This window comes from Telmatherina bonti, assembly GCF_933228915.1.
Source record: "Telmatherina bonti genome assembly, chromosome: 8".
Lineage (NCBI taxonomy): Eukaryota > Metazoa > Chordata > Actinopteri > Atheriniformes > Telmatherinidae > Telmatherina > Telmatherina bonti.
Genome location: NC_136626.1, coordinates 26,807,779 through 26,822,025, shown reverse-complemented (window position 1 = coordinate 26,822,025; position 14,247 = coordinate 26,807,779). Strand labels below are relative to the sequence as shown.

Genomic DNA, 14,247 nt, shown 5'->3' with positions numbered 1-14,247 from the left:
TAGCGTTTCTTAGTGGATTGGATGACCGAACTCTCCCACAGTAAAAGAAAAAAAAAAAGACATTTTGTAGGTACTCTAACAATCCTGGCTCTGTGGGGGAGTGTTGTCATCCAGGAGGATTGATAGCAATGGAGGGGCCAGATTCTGGAGATATGGGATCACCGCCAGCTCCTGAAACTCATTCTGATGTGTCCGTTCCATCTCCTGCAGATAAGACTGATCAGACTTTCCAACGACATGAAACAAAAACACACGGCAGATGCAGTGACATACCGAAACCTTTTAATAAGCAACACAATTAAATTAATTTCAGCAATCAGCCTGCTGACGTTGTGATGGAAATTTCACGGTTTCAGATGGATGAATTATTCACTCTTCATCCAACAAGGATTTTTAAAAAAAAGCTAACGTCATTGCTCTTTAGCTGAGAATTAAAACATAAAACAATTTGCCGTCACCAGTTTTGTGTGCGAGTCTAACAGGAGGCAGCATGTGTGTGATAACATTGACCAAAACAAAAAAAGGACAATAGCAATGTTTTCTAACATCACTAAGCTCCTAAAATGATTATGAAAAATACATAACAGCAACTGAAAGAGGTTTTCAATCATTTCTCTCCCACTGCACTCAGTTGCATCGTGAAAGTGTTCAGCAGAGCAAATATAGTCATTAAAAATTACAAATCCTCTCTGGGTCAATACTGAGCACGACTCAGACAATACAGCTGATGTAAATGATAAAACATCATTGGAATTACATTAAAACTTTGTCAACTTTTAACATACACGAGCTTCGTACTACATCTTCTACATTAGTAACATCGGCCGCCAGCAGATGAGACCACCTCAAATTGGTCTAGAACCAGTAGATTCGGGTCGGCCGTGTTAAGTTACTCATGGAGCACACAGTAAAAATGTCCAGTAAGAGATGCCAAAAGTATAAAACATTCATTCCCAATCTACCCACAACCAAATAACAAAATCAACTTTCTGCCCACAGGAAAACGTCTGGATATGACATGATTGTCGCAAAAAATTCAAACCCATTCTGAAAGCTTTTCGTAAAAAATACACTGAACACTGAACTTGACACTGTAGCTAAATTATTTCTAATATTTCAAAGTTCATTTGATTTTTTTTCTTCTTAAGTTTCATCATAAAAATCATCAGGGCTGATAAATAGTCAAGTCCAGTGGAGTTAATGATGAAACAGCGGCTGAGGTTGCACTGGAGTGAATCGGGTTGAGGTTGACGTTGGATGCGGATACCAGTCGGAGGGGCAGCTCATCAGGGCTGGACTGGAAAAGGGTTCCTACTGTTCATGGTCATGTGATCAGATGCTGAACACGCCTATTTGGATTTTACAAAAACCCGCAAGAGGAAAAAAAATGAGCGGAAAATGAAACATTTATGAAGACAATCGTCCCGTTTCTCTGCGGCTACACACGTCATCAGGCTCACCCTTCACAGGTGTGTCTGCCTCTGCTATACACTCTCCATGTCCTCACTGCTGTTGCCCTCCTCCTTCAGAGGCTCTCCTTCGTTAGCGGCCTCCTCGACGTGGGCCAACATGTCGGCCATGAGCGCCTCCTCCAGCCTTTTCCTTACGCTGTACACAAGCTCCTCCTGTTTCCTGTTCAGAAACACAAGAGGAAGTCGTTGTAGTTGGCAGTTGCAGCTGACGTTTGGATCGGTTAGAGCAGGTAGGGTTTTCTTGCAGGCTGTGTGGAACTTGCAGAAGAATTATTCCAGCTAACAAGCAGGCGTGCTCATGGCTCTCAACCATTTTACAGATTACGTGTTTCAGTCGTTCCTTTTAGGTAAACAGACTGGACAATTTGGCTCTAAATTACCACTTTAAATCTTGAATAATCTGAAAAAAAGGAAATTATTTTCAGATGAACCTGTTAAAAGCTGTGCATTTTGCAAAAGCCTGCGTAAACACAATTTGTCACTCCAGGTGGAACCTGGATTCCTCTGCAGCCATATAATTGTAACACATGGACTGAATTGGCAACTGGGATCACTTCTCATTCAGGGTAAGACTGCAAAATGCATAACAAAGAAGAGATGAATATGTTGCAGCTGTTTTATGATGACCCACCTGATGTCCTCATCTGTGACTATAAAGGCCTTGCACAGCGGCTGTGCAGTGTTGAGCCACACTCCCGGGTTCTTTTCTACAGCAGCAGACAGCTGTCCGGTGATGGGAGCAGCGCTGGTGTGAAGAGCGCTCGCTATTGCCGACAGCAGAGTTTTATCTGTGCAGCCCGGTCCAACGCCTGCAGCAGGAAGCAGAGGGGTCATCGGTTATTATAAATAAACACCACTGTGGCTTTTATCCTGAGTTGTTGCACCAATACTGCCATTGTAAGACATATCTACATGTCACTTCTGTTAATCCTCAGTTGATTCACCTTGCAGGCCTTTAGGCAGCTCCATCGTTTTCACCAACTCTTCTGCAATATCATAAGCGTTAAGACCACTGAGTTTTTTCTCCCAAAACAGCTGCGGAGAGAAAAATAGAGAGTTGACTCAAATGCAGCGAACAAATCTGCTACCAATACACCACAAAACCAACTCAGGTTCATCCAGGATTACAGTTCCACATTTCCTTTCAGGACCCACACGGACCCAAGAGATACAGTTGCAGAAACACATCTGACTGGTTGGTACGGCGTGATGTCAGCGGCTATATGCATGAGCTGCTCACCTGTCGGGGTTGATCAACAGCCTTCTGAGGGTCTGTTTTCACTTTGTTATTGGGATGGTTGGTAACCTTGGTAACTGGCTGTTTAAAGATGGATGCCGTCTGCCTGACAGGCAGCGATGTATTCAAATCAGGCTTGCCCTTAAAAACAAGGATAAAGACAGGAAGATGAAACCACAGAGAACTGCCTTTAGAAATAAATTCTTTATAAACACATCGGTGTTAATAAAGGTTTGCACCACTACTTTGAGAGGAATTAGCTCCAATAAGTCTGACAGGAATAATTTTACTGTTAACAAGCCGCATGCGCTGATTAAATGCATCTAATGAAGTTACTGGTGCTTCAAAGACACTTTGCAAGCTGTAAAAATTAAAACTTCCATTAGAGAGGTATCAACATTAGCTGCAAACTTCACTCTCAGTATTCTGGCTCTTAAAAACACTTTCTTGTAAGCAGCAGCCAGTTCTCCATACATTTTTGGATTAATTTGTTCCACCTTGTTCTGGTTGTTGTTGTCATATCGCAGCCTCTGACGGTTCTTGTTCAGTTTGCTCATCAGCATCTTTCCCGTGCGAAAATCAAAGGAGCTGAGGTCCATCTGGTTACCAAGGTAACGGGCCAGCTGAGGCTTGCTCCGAAACTTCTTCCCAGATGGACTGGCAAAAGCAGGTGGAGACATGAGAGGGGGGGAAAAAATCTTCAAATCAATACAATCTGCTGTTAAACATTAAGAAGAGAAATGGACAGAACCAACGACATAAAGCCTGATGGACACACAGCGATGAAGGACAGCAAGACAAATACATCACAGCTGAACATGGCAAAGTGTAAATATGGACCTGAACGTGCAACAAGTCAGAAAGCAGAAAGAAGCAGGTTACATCCAAATGAGCAATGACACTGAAATCACATCAGCTGCACTTTGTGAAATGAATGCACTCCTTTATGAATAGTCTATCAAAATCCAGTTATCTACTAAAAAACAGCACACATTTTAAGAAAAACTTGTCACACACAGCATTGGAATTTACTTGCACCAAAGCAGCAAACATAATGTTAAAATGGGGGGAAACAAAGTAGCATTTGGCCAAATGTTTCAAGATGGAAACATTGTAGCTCCGCTTGTTAGAGCAACTATGTCTTTTAACCTGAGCGATGACCAACAAAGGCACAGCTGTGGGTGGACTCGTGCTAGTAAAGCATGCAAATGTATCACACACCACTGTTAACACCACTATGATGGTACAGTTAGCCTACCACAAACTATACAACCGACCCGCCTCCCCCCTCTCTTGCCTCTGTTCCTCATCTTGCTCTTCTGCTCTGCTAAATGAAAACAAACCTGGCGTTGTTGATTCACTTCAATGGGAAATAAAGAGTATTAACTGGCATTTACACTGAGTCTTTTTCATCAGAAAAGGCCTTGAAAGCCGTGCGCTGCTCCGATTAGCCTGCCCGGCTGGACGGACTCGCGTCAACAGAGGTGCGTGGAGGTGGCCTGCTGGCCTTGTTGCCCTGCCACAAACTAGACCCCCCTCCCCTTCACACCCAAACTTTATACCAACCACCGTCTTCCTGATCTCATTCCTGCCTGTTTTCGACCGTAAACTCGGTGTGTCGTGCAACTGTAATTATTGCAAGCTCTCGCTCGTTTAGTACCTAAAGTAATAGACATCGCTCTTTCCAGCTGACAAACCCGACTTTCTGGTCACTTCTTCCATTTTCCAGCCTTTGGGGAGAGCAGTGCAATCCCACCTTTTCTTCTCCATTTCCCACGCGAGTAGCCTATGAATCCACTAAAAGTTACTCCAAATAACCAGATTGGACTTGGGGAGATGTGTCGATTATTGTTTTCTTTTTTGTTGTTGTTTGTTTGTTTGTATGTGAGTTGAAAGGCCTATCGCTTCTTACGCTTTTGTTTCGACCATTTTAAAACGTGCGTCCCCTGTAATGGGATCTCCCGGCGAACAGCTCATCTCTTTGTCATTCGCAGATCGCTCCGCGACGGATCTCAGCCACATCACTACCTGCACATCCCGCCGGGGCACAACGACTACATCCGCACAGAAAGCGGAGCAGCGCGGTAACGCAAAGACAGCGGAAAAGGACTGTGAGTTTAGGGGTTTAAGACTTCATAATAAAAGCATACGTTTGTCGTAGCGTGAACCAAATTTACTGAAGGTAAACATCCTTGAGGAACTCACGTGCGCTTAAAAACGGATCGTCATAATGCAAAGACTATAACTGCCGCAACACCGGAGTTAAATAAATTATAAATATACTGCATAAAGTTCAATTCTCTGTTAGTACAAGTAAATATTTATTATGTAATTCCATATTATTGTTTGAAACAAAAAAAAATTACACTTTCACATTAACTTTTAATTTACATATTGAACTTTTTTGCAGCTACAGCTCAGAGTTGGTATAAAATTGATCAAAAATGTATGTATGTATATATATATATATATATATATATATATATATATATATATATATATATATATATATATATATATATATAATGTTACAAGGTTTGATGCTGTTTAGGGGGGGTTCAGACCCTATTCAAAGTATTTAGAAGAAAAAAAAAAAGCTTGATAGAATCATAAAAACGAACAGCTTTTAAACTGTAACTTCGCTATAGCAAAAAAACCAACATATTTCCAGATGTTTACAACAACTTAATTGAATTTAAAATACTTATTCTAATGTTCAAGCGTGTCCTAACCTCAAGAAGTAGTTTGCCAACAGAACTTATACCCAAAGTGACTTATCAATGTTAAAATGAGCTGGATGGCCGTTATCTGTTATGTCAAAGATTAGGATAATACACCAATCTGGGAAAAAAAAAAAAAAAAAAAAAAAAAAAGTTTGGAATGCAAATAAAAACAAAATGCAATGCTTTGCAAATCTCATAAATCTGAATTTTTATTTATAATGTCTCATAAGGAACATGCCAGACATGTCAGAACCTGAAACCTTTTCACTATTTCATGGAAAATATTAGCTTATTATGACTTTGACAGCAGCAAAACATCTACAAAAAGTTGGTAAAGTATCAACAAAAGGTTAAAAAAAAAAAGTATTTGTCACAAATCAAAAACATCTGGACAACAAATTAGATTAAGTAGCAACAGATAAGACTGTTAAAAAAGGAGTATTTTAGAAAGGCAAAACCTCTCTAATGTAATTATGGACTGAAGTTCCACAATATGAAACAAACTGCATCTGAAAACTGTGTAACAATTTTTTTTAAAAAAAGTTTCTCAATGTAAAATCTCAATTGGGAAGACTTCGAACACACTGCAATTGATAGTGTAAGATATCTTCAAAAGATTCAGAAAATCAGTGGAAAATTTTGTGACAAGACAAAACCAAAAGTCAGAACTGGACTGTGATCTTCTGGTGCTCAGACAGAACTACATTAAAAGCAGACAGGATTCTCTACTAGAAATTACAGCATGGACTCAAACACTTACAGAAATTACTGAACAATTTCGCTTGCAATCCATAAATGCAGTTTAGAGCTCTATCATGCAAAGAAAAAACACTGCTGAGAAATTCAGCTGTTATTTATGGACTGCAAATGGTATGGGATTGCATTAGTGCACATGGCATGGGGAGCTTACATACGTGTGAAAGCACCGTCAATGCAGAAAAGTTCATAAAGGTTAAGAGCCACATATCAGAGCAACCCATTAAACACAGTCCTTACACAGAAGCCTGTTCATATGTCAGCAAGACATTGCTAAACCACATATTGCATCCATATCGTCATAAGTCAGTGGTTGGAAGAAGAGGGGATGCTACACAACGGTAGAAAAAAACCCTGCTCTTACTTGTTTTTAATATTTTCCAAGAAATGGTAAAATCTTTCACTTTGAACCTTTTATATGTTGCTTATTCTTTTGGAAATAAAATGTCTGTTTATGAGATTTGCAAATCCTTGCATTCTGTGTTTATTTAGCCTATATTTGATAGTGTTCCAACTATTCTGATACTGAATTTGTAATTTCTACTTATTCCTACTTGTTTTGTCTTCCAAAACCTATGAGTTAGCAAACATCTGTCACGAAGAACAGCACATTTATATAATTAGATTTTTTTTTCCATCAGGGGCATATAGAGGGCCCAATCCTAAATTTAGTTTGAAATAAATCACTGCAATGAATGCAACACTTTTGCTTCTTGTCTGGTATAAATAAAATGCAATAAATTTGTGTTTTATCTTTTCCACACTTCCTAGATAAAATTTGTTTAAACTGATATACTTGAAACAGGGATGTTTACTTTTAGATGGTAGACTATATGTCTGACTTTGCTTCCTCTGACTAAATCTCGGGTGACCACAGCTAAACTCAATTCCAAGTCCTGTTCTGGCCCTGTTATTCCATTTTGCAAGGATAAGGTGCTCCTTTTCATTTGGGAGTCAAAGATAAGTAATCAAGTCAATAAAAGAGGGCACTGGATGGATGACCTATGTGACCTTGTTTCTTTCTGGAGAAAAAAAAGTGGAGTATCTCCTCCATGCAAACAGGAGTAGGGTCAAGTGTGGTCAGGGGGAGGAACTGAGACTGGGCCTACAACAGGAGGGGAGGAACAGTATACAAATGGTATGAGAACAGGGCAAGTTAGCGCCATACTTATGTAAATAGCCCTTTATTTTTTACAATAACAGGAAATTGTATTTCATCTATCGCCTGAATGCTAGTGGTTAATAATACACTGGTTTTAACCCAGGGGATCGTAAATTTGACAACAAATAGGCCGTAATCACGAAGCGGCTGCAACAATGTCCATTAGTACAGTTCAATAAAGAAACACTACATGAACCTGCTAACTTTGTGTTCATAGGCTAAAATGCGCAAGTTTTTACGTAAGATGAAACTGGAGAGCAGCTTGACCACCACAATGACGACCGTTGTTATTCAGACTGGGAGCCGGCTTTTATAAATGAAAAAAGTAGTTCGCATCGACCAAACGCGCTTCACTGCAGAGTCATGTCACAGTTTCATTAGGTTTTGTGTAGGTGTATGCAAAACCAAGACAGGGATAACTGCATCCACTGTGCATGGCCAAGATCCCGGTCGAAATACCACACTATCGACGCCGCAGCTCCAGACGAAGAGCTGAACAGCACATCGCAGGACATTTTCAGAAGAAAAAATGCGTTTTTAAACCATGGCAAAAAAAAACACCAAAAAACAGACGTGCATCCAGACTAGATTTTCCCGTAGAGATATTTGGATATAGCGAGACCGCAAACTGTATTTGCCTAATCGCTGACAAACATACTTTCCAAATTGATTATAAAATCGGTATTATCATTCATCAAACGCCACAGTTACGAGTTAAGCCTTTCCAATGTCGTCTGATGATGTACTTACTCGTTTTTATCCATCTTCAGGACACTATCTCGCTTTCTGCCTCTTGCAATGTTAAATCCCTTCTCCCCTCTCCTCTTTCAGTCCCCTCCCCCTCCAGTGTTAAAAATGAAACACATTATCCACGCAAATTTTGCATTCAGCCCGATAACATGAGGATAATGCCTGTTGGTAACATGGTGTAAATTAGGTCAAGTAACTTTCAATGCCTTTAAGTCCTTAATTTTACAAGTTTTGTTTAAAAAGTTGCATTATCAGACACTTTCCGAGGATTTTTTCAGTTTAACTTAATTTCATATAAGTTTGATTACAAAAGATTGGATCTACAAAGTCATGCTACAAGAAAAAGAAGCACATTCAGCTTTTACAACTTTTATTGCTTATATCCTGGCTCTGCACATGAATGAAAATACACTTAAGGAAAAAACTCTCACAATGCCATTTTATCAAAGTTTTTTAATAGTTGTGAATCTACTAAATAACTGGACACGTTAGGATAAATTAAAGATTTATTCACATCTTATAACACTTGATCAAAAACAGCATTTTTACAGTGTGCATCTAGAAGTCCAAACTCTTAAGAGCTCCTTGACGGTGTTGGGACGCGCCATCCCGCTTTAGCTTGTCCTGTGTAAGCATTCACACCTGCACCCATCCCCTAGTTCTGGTCCTGAAAGGAGACACATGATCCATTCAACAAAACATACATAATTGCATCTGCTTGACATGTGTAAATAAAATATAAAAAGACATAATTCCTGGCCGAGTCTGGAAACCTGCGGGAAGTTTTAGTTTAATGAATCTGAGGCAATTCTGAGCTCAGCAGGTCAAGTGTCAGGTGTAAGCTAAGCGATGGCAATGTTTAACCATAACTCTGAAAGTTTGAACTGGAACTTATGGCTTAAAGTTTCTGGTACTAATGGTGGAGTAACCACACTTGGAGGATGTTCTGCAATTTATTTGAGATAGAGAGAATGAAGGAAAGAATTAATTGATACACGTTCTCATCTATAGAAGCACAACTTAAAAACATTAAATGAAATTGATGTAATAATTTTCAATATACATTTTTGTTCAGATGAAACCATGAAAAAAATGAAATCACTCAACTTTAAAGGAGTGCTTGCAGAGCTAAACCTGCTGTTACACCAGGCTGATTGGAAGGAAATATTGACTCAAGAGGGGTTGAGTTGAAACACGTCAAATATTCAAAAGGTAATTCAACTTAAGAGTGCCGCAGAAGACTGTTCACTCCCAGCCAGGTGGGTCTGAAATTTAGAAGATGAGGGGAAAAAAACAAAAAACAAACCACAAATGGCCATCAGACCAGGACTTATTGGTTTGTGAGTAAATTGTAACAAACGGATGAAGAAAATGTGGTTTCCATGCAAAGTGAGCCGAACGTAAACCACTTTCCCCGACTGAAAACTTCTGGCAGAAATGATCATGAAAGCATAGAAAAAAGGAGTGCTACATATTACTGACTACTTTTCAGTTGTGTTTCAGTTGTTTTGCTGTAGTTAGTGTTTTACAAAGCCAATATGATCAGCCAATACATTTTTGCATCATAACCGACTATTTAATAAACAGATACTTCCTCAAAGTGTGGCATCTCCATGATTTTTGCAAGATCTGTAAGCCTGCCTGTATCATATCTGAGCAACACCGTAAAAGCTCATGAGAAACTCAGTTAAGCAAAGTGTAAAAAGGAAGGAGTGGCTACACATTTGGTTTGTATGATGACAAATGACTCACATTTTAAAGTCCTTCTTATTCATCCCTCTTGAACTTTCCATTAATGTATGGAACATAGTCTAGAATTAATCGCCAGTCTGTGAAGTAAACGAGGGCCACGCCACCGACTGTTCCCCACGTAACCATATTTGGGACCCTAGATGGAGGAAAAAAGTGGAATTTCTTATAAAATAAAACCATAACAACATCCATGATGTGCATCATACATTGCAAATGTATGTACATCATGCCAATTCACAACTGACTAAAACTTCATGTCAGACAAAAAAAAAAAAACCTCTTTGAAAAAATATTACATTTGAAGATGACAGAATTACATCAGGAAGTAGGGGTGGGAGAATAAAAAATAGATTTTTTTTTGGTGAAAAGTCTATTTTTTCAATTTTAAATGTTTATATGTTTGGATTAGTGTTGCGGGGGTCAAGTTTTTTCCAGCCTGTGGTTCTCGCATGTATAAAATAATCTTGCCCGCCCCAGCCTAACCCACCTCACCCCAATTAAAAACAGGCTAAGTATACAATTACATTTTTATTTGGCCTACAAAATCTTCTAAGAGTGGAATTTCCAGGTGGCAATAACAAATTTAAACCCAGTGCAAAAAAGTAAATAAAAATAAATTAAAAAAAACAAAACAAAAAAACAGGCTTTAAAAATAGCGAAAACGCTAAAATTAAATTACAAATCAAAAAATTATATTGTGCATAATTTTCCATGTTGGAATGTCTTATTTATTGTGCAGCACTGTGCAAAAAAGAATGGCATCGAGTGTGCCGGGATTTAATCTGTTTCTCTTCGACTTGAGGACCCAGCCAGCTGCACTCAATGTGCGCTTGCTTGATGCACTTGTTGCAGAGAATCATCCTGCCACAGAGCTGCTGTTGTCTGCTGCGCTGACAACTTCAGAAAATTTCTCCCATGCACGAGATTTCGCAAGCCTGGCCTTCTTTCCTTCTGAGTATGTATTCTCCCGACCTCAATTTTTCCACCTACTCTTCCATCTTCACTGATTAGTTGTGGCGGCCAACAGCCATTATCGACATTGCTTGTGGCTTTCCTGATGTAAGATCAAAAGTGATGAACACCTGGGTTTAATGACCCGCCCCATGCAGTTGAAGTGAAAATATCTTGGCCCGACCCGACCCATGGGGCCCGCCCGCAGGTTACCGGACGTCTTCTCCATCACTAGTTTTGGAGAAGAAGTTACTGCTTTTCTCCAGCGGAGGGCAAAATGGTTCTCTTCAACTAGTAAGAAGACATGTCAGTTTTGGAAACACTTGGAAGACGGAGAATGTCGGATGATGGAGATAAATCCTCCATCATCACATATTAAGTCAGAAGTGTGGACACATTTTGGATTTTTTGCTTTGAAGGGAAAAACAGTGCTGGACATGTCCAAAGCTATTTGTAAACTCAGCAAATGTACAAAATCAGCCTTGTTCTGTTTTTTTTCTCACCACCACTGCAACACAAAGTCCTTATTACCAAAATGTTTGTGCATACAAAGTTCCATTTTGATTCTGAAACCTTGACACAGATCACATTCCTATGCCAGTTTGTTGTGGGGGAATGCCTTTCAAAGCCGCTATTAGGCGAGAGGCAGGGAACACCCTGGATAGGTTGCCCTTCCATTGAACTAACACGGAAACAACCACTCAGTCCTAGGGAGAATTTAGAAACAGCAATTAACTTAACAAGATTGTTTTTGGACCATGCAAGGAAGAGGATTACCTTGAATAAAACTCATGCATGCACATGGGAAAAATGCACAAAATAATCACTTATTAATTAGAGCTTATACATTCTGTATGAGACTGACGATATTAAACTGTTGTTACACACCCGGTAGGCGTGTTTTCGACCTAAATGGTATATCACTCAGACACATTCAGTGTCCACAATAAGAAAAATAAGCAAATGTAGCTTCCTGAATCAAACTTAATGCACTGGAAGAGACTCATTTTATCCACACAATTTCACTTTCAGATGAAAGTCTGATGGCACTGCATGTCTTCATGCACCGATCTGACATGTTTCTATAAGAACTTTTGCAGATAGTCACATACAGGCTACTTATTTATGGAAATGTGAATTTTGGACCTATAAATATCCATACAAGACGACACAGAATACATTGGTGAAGAGGATTAATTTCAACTTAAAAAGTTTGGGATCCATTGATTTGGATTGAACGATGGAGCAATCAGAAAAATGACACATTTGAATAAAGTTCTTGCATTAAAAATAAGTATAGTCTGTGTACATTTAAGTAAAAAAAAAAAAAAGTGGATTGCCCAATTAATTTGTACAGTTGATGAGGCTATGTAGACTGCTTAACCTTTCATTGCAATTGGGAGATACTGCACATGGAAATGTGAAGAAAAAAATAAGGCAAAATTCAACATACAAGATCCAGTCAAATGAACAATATTCTGCATTTCTGAATTAAACAACCACACGCTGTACACCTTACATCAGGACTCACCAACACCATACTCATTGAGCTAGTGCTCTAAAGGTTGGACATCACTAAAAAAAAAAAAATAATTATAACGCTTCTCCAGCGGCTTGTTAAGTTACAGGGAAACATTTTAATTAGCTCATCGCCTATCCAACGATAATCTGTAGGCAACAAACTAACGCAATGTACAATTTAATAAGTATAGTCATGTATGATTAATATAATTAGTAGCTGGTGGATACAGATGCTTTAAATTAGTGTCACTTAAAACATAACATTAAAATCGTATACAGTAATGCACTAAAATTATGTATTATATTTATACTATAAAATCTCAGTACTTTACAGTATTTAGGATTTTTAAATGATAGTGCACAACTTTCTAGAGATTTCTCTATAGGACTTTTATCTTAAATCAATTAATAGACTATTTAGCTCATAATGAGGGCTGAGAGTGGGGAAATTTCGACACTGTTAATTTGAGAAGTCTTTAAAGCTAGGCTCAAATCTTCTGTGTCCTTCTGGTCAATGCCACTTCCTTTCTACACTAAATTGTGGTCTATTTTAAAGAAAGAGTGAGCAGAAATGAACATCAATGCTAAGCTAAAGTTAGCTTTACGGGTCACGCAGAAGGACACAAGGACGTTCCCAACGCAACCAACTTAATCAAAGCATTAACAACTTATCCCAGAGATCAAACTGCTATTGTTTTTACTCACCACGCCCGCAGAATAGTAATATACTTGGCACCGACGACTTTATTGAAGATATTTTGGACCATTTTGATGTTTTCGTAGCTCTTCACACCAGGAAACGTTTCCCTCGCAGACGCCTGTTAAGGACCCGACGCAGGGCTGGCTCTTCTACTGCCAGTTATAAATGTCCAGCGAGGATTATGCGGTGTGTGTTTATCAACAGGGTCGCCTCAGGCCACCAGTAGTCAGTCTTTTTGGCAACTTTTTTTCTTTTTCTTCCTTCAATTAAATAAATGTCATCAGTTTGAATCATTCCTGGACCTTTTTATTGTACACACGTCCCAAATGCGTTTTTCCCCGAAGCCTTCTTTGAGAATAAAAAATTGAAACAAATTCATTTTCCGCACTACAATAAACCCTTTATAACAATGGTTTCTTTTATTTTCCTTTAATGTATACAATATTCAAAAGCCAGACATTGGAAAAGGTATAATCTGTTATTAAAAATGGCACATTTATTGCTACATTACTGTTATGTACAGGACAGTTCTCAACTATATATATTTATATGTTTATATATGAGACCGATTTAGCGAGGCACTATGAGGACCCTGGATGAGTCGAACATGGTCCTCACCCCAAGATGGCAAGCTCTGCAACTGCAACTGTATTTAACACTCAGTGGTCACATCTTTTTAATTCAACAAATATATGAGAAAACAAACAAAAAAAAAAAACTGAAAGCAAGATTTTAATCATTGCTTTCTATTACTGAATGAAGTCAAAGTCCATCAAATGAAAACTACAAGCTCCTGTCTGCGAGACTTGAGTGAATAGATAAAATGAATGCAAACATGTAATTTGTCATTTATACACTAATGTCCACAGAATACAAAATGATACGAGTCTGATTTCCCTTACAACCAGCATAATACCGTACACTTACGGATTTTGAAAGATAAAACTTCAGATGCATCTTGAAATAATTGATTAGAACTTCACCAAAAAAGGAAAAGTCACTTTCAATGCCACCAAATTGCAGGAAGTGTGAGTCAGGCCTGGCAATAATAATTACTGTAGTGAAAGTCACTGCAGCAAAAAGCTTGTGCTCTGATATATACACATCCAAAATGCTCCAAGTCACAAGTTCCAGCTAGTGTGGGAAATAAAGTTCATTTCCTACACTGAAACTGAAGCAACACACTGAAACATAATTCATGTGCATCAAAGATGGACAAAAAG

General features: G+C 38.7%; 1 protein-coding gene across 3 annotated transcripts; it reads right to left on the bottom strand.

The window, feature by feature from the left end:
• Window positions 1-201: 201 nt before the first annotated feature.
• On the bottom strand, window positions 202-8,146 carry mbd3b (methyl-CpG binding domain protein 3b). Of its 3 annotated transcripts, XM_079244662.1 has the most exons (7): window positions 4,370-4,643; window positions 3,207-3,366; window positions 2,713-2,850; window positions 2,417-2,507; window positions 2,104-2,281; window positions 1,461-1,632; window positions 202-1,349 (listed from the first exon to the last, which is right to left on the bottom strand). In XM_079244662.1, exons 1-6 carry the CDS (start codon window positions 4,477-4,479, stop codon window positions 1,485-1,487), a joined length of 825 nt encoding a protein of 274 aa, XP_079100788.1. In that variant the 5' UTR covers window positions 4,480-4,643; the 3' UTR covers window positions 202-1,349; window positions 1,461-1,484. The 3 variants fall into 3 exon arrangements, with proteins under 3 accessions (XP_079100788.1, XP_079100789.1, XP_079100787.1); XM_079244663.1 differs by lacking the exon at window positions 4,370-4,643 and adding an exon at window positions 8,101-8,146 and having other exon boundaries at window positions 202-1,632; XM_079244661.1 differs by having other exon boundaries at window positions 202-1,632.
• Window positions 8,147-14,247: the final 6,101 nt, after the last annotated feature.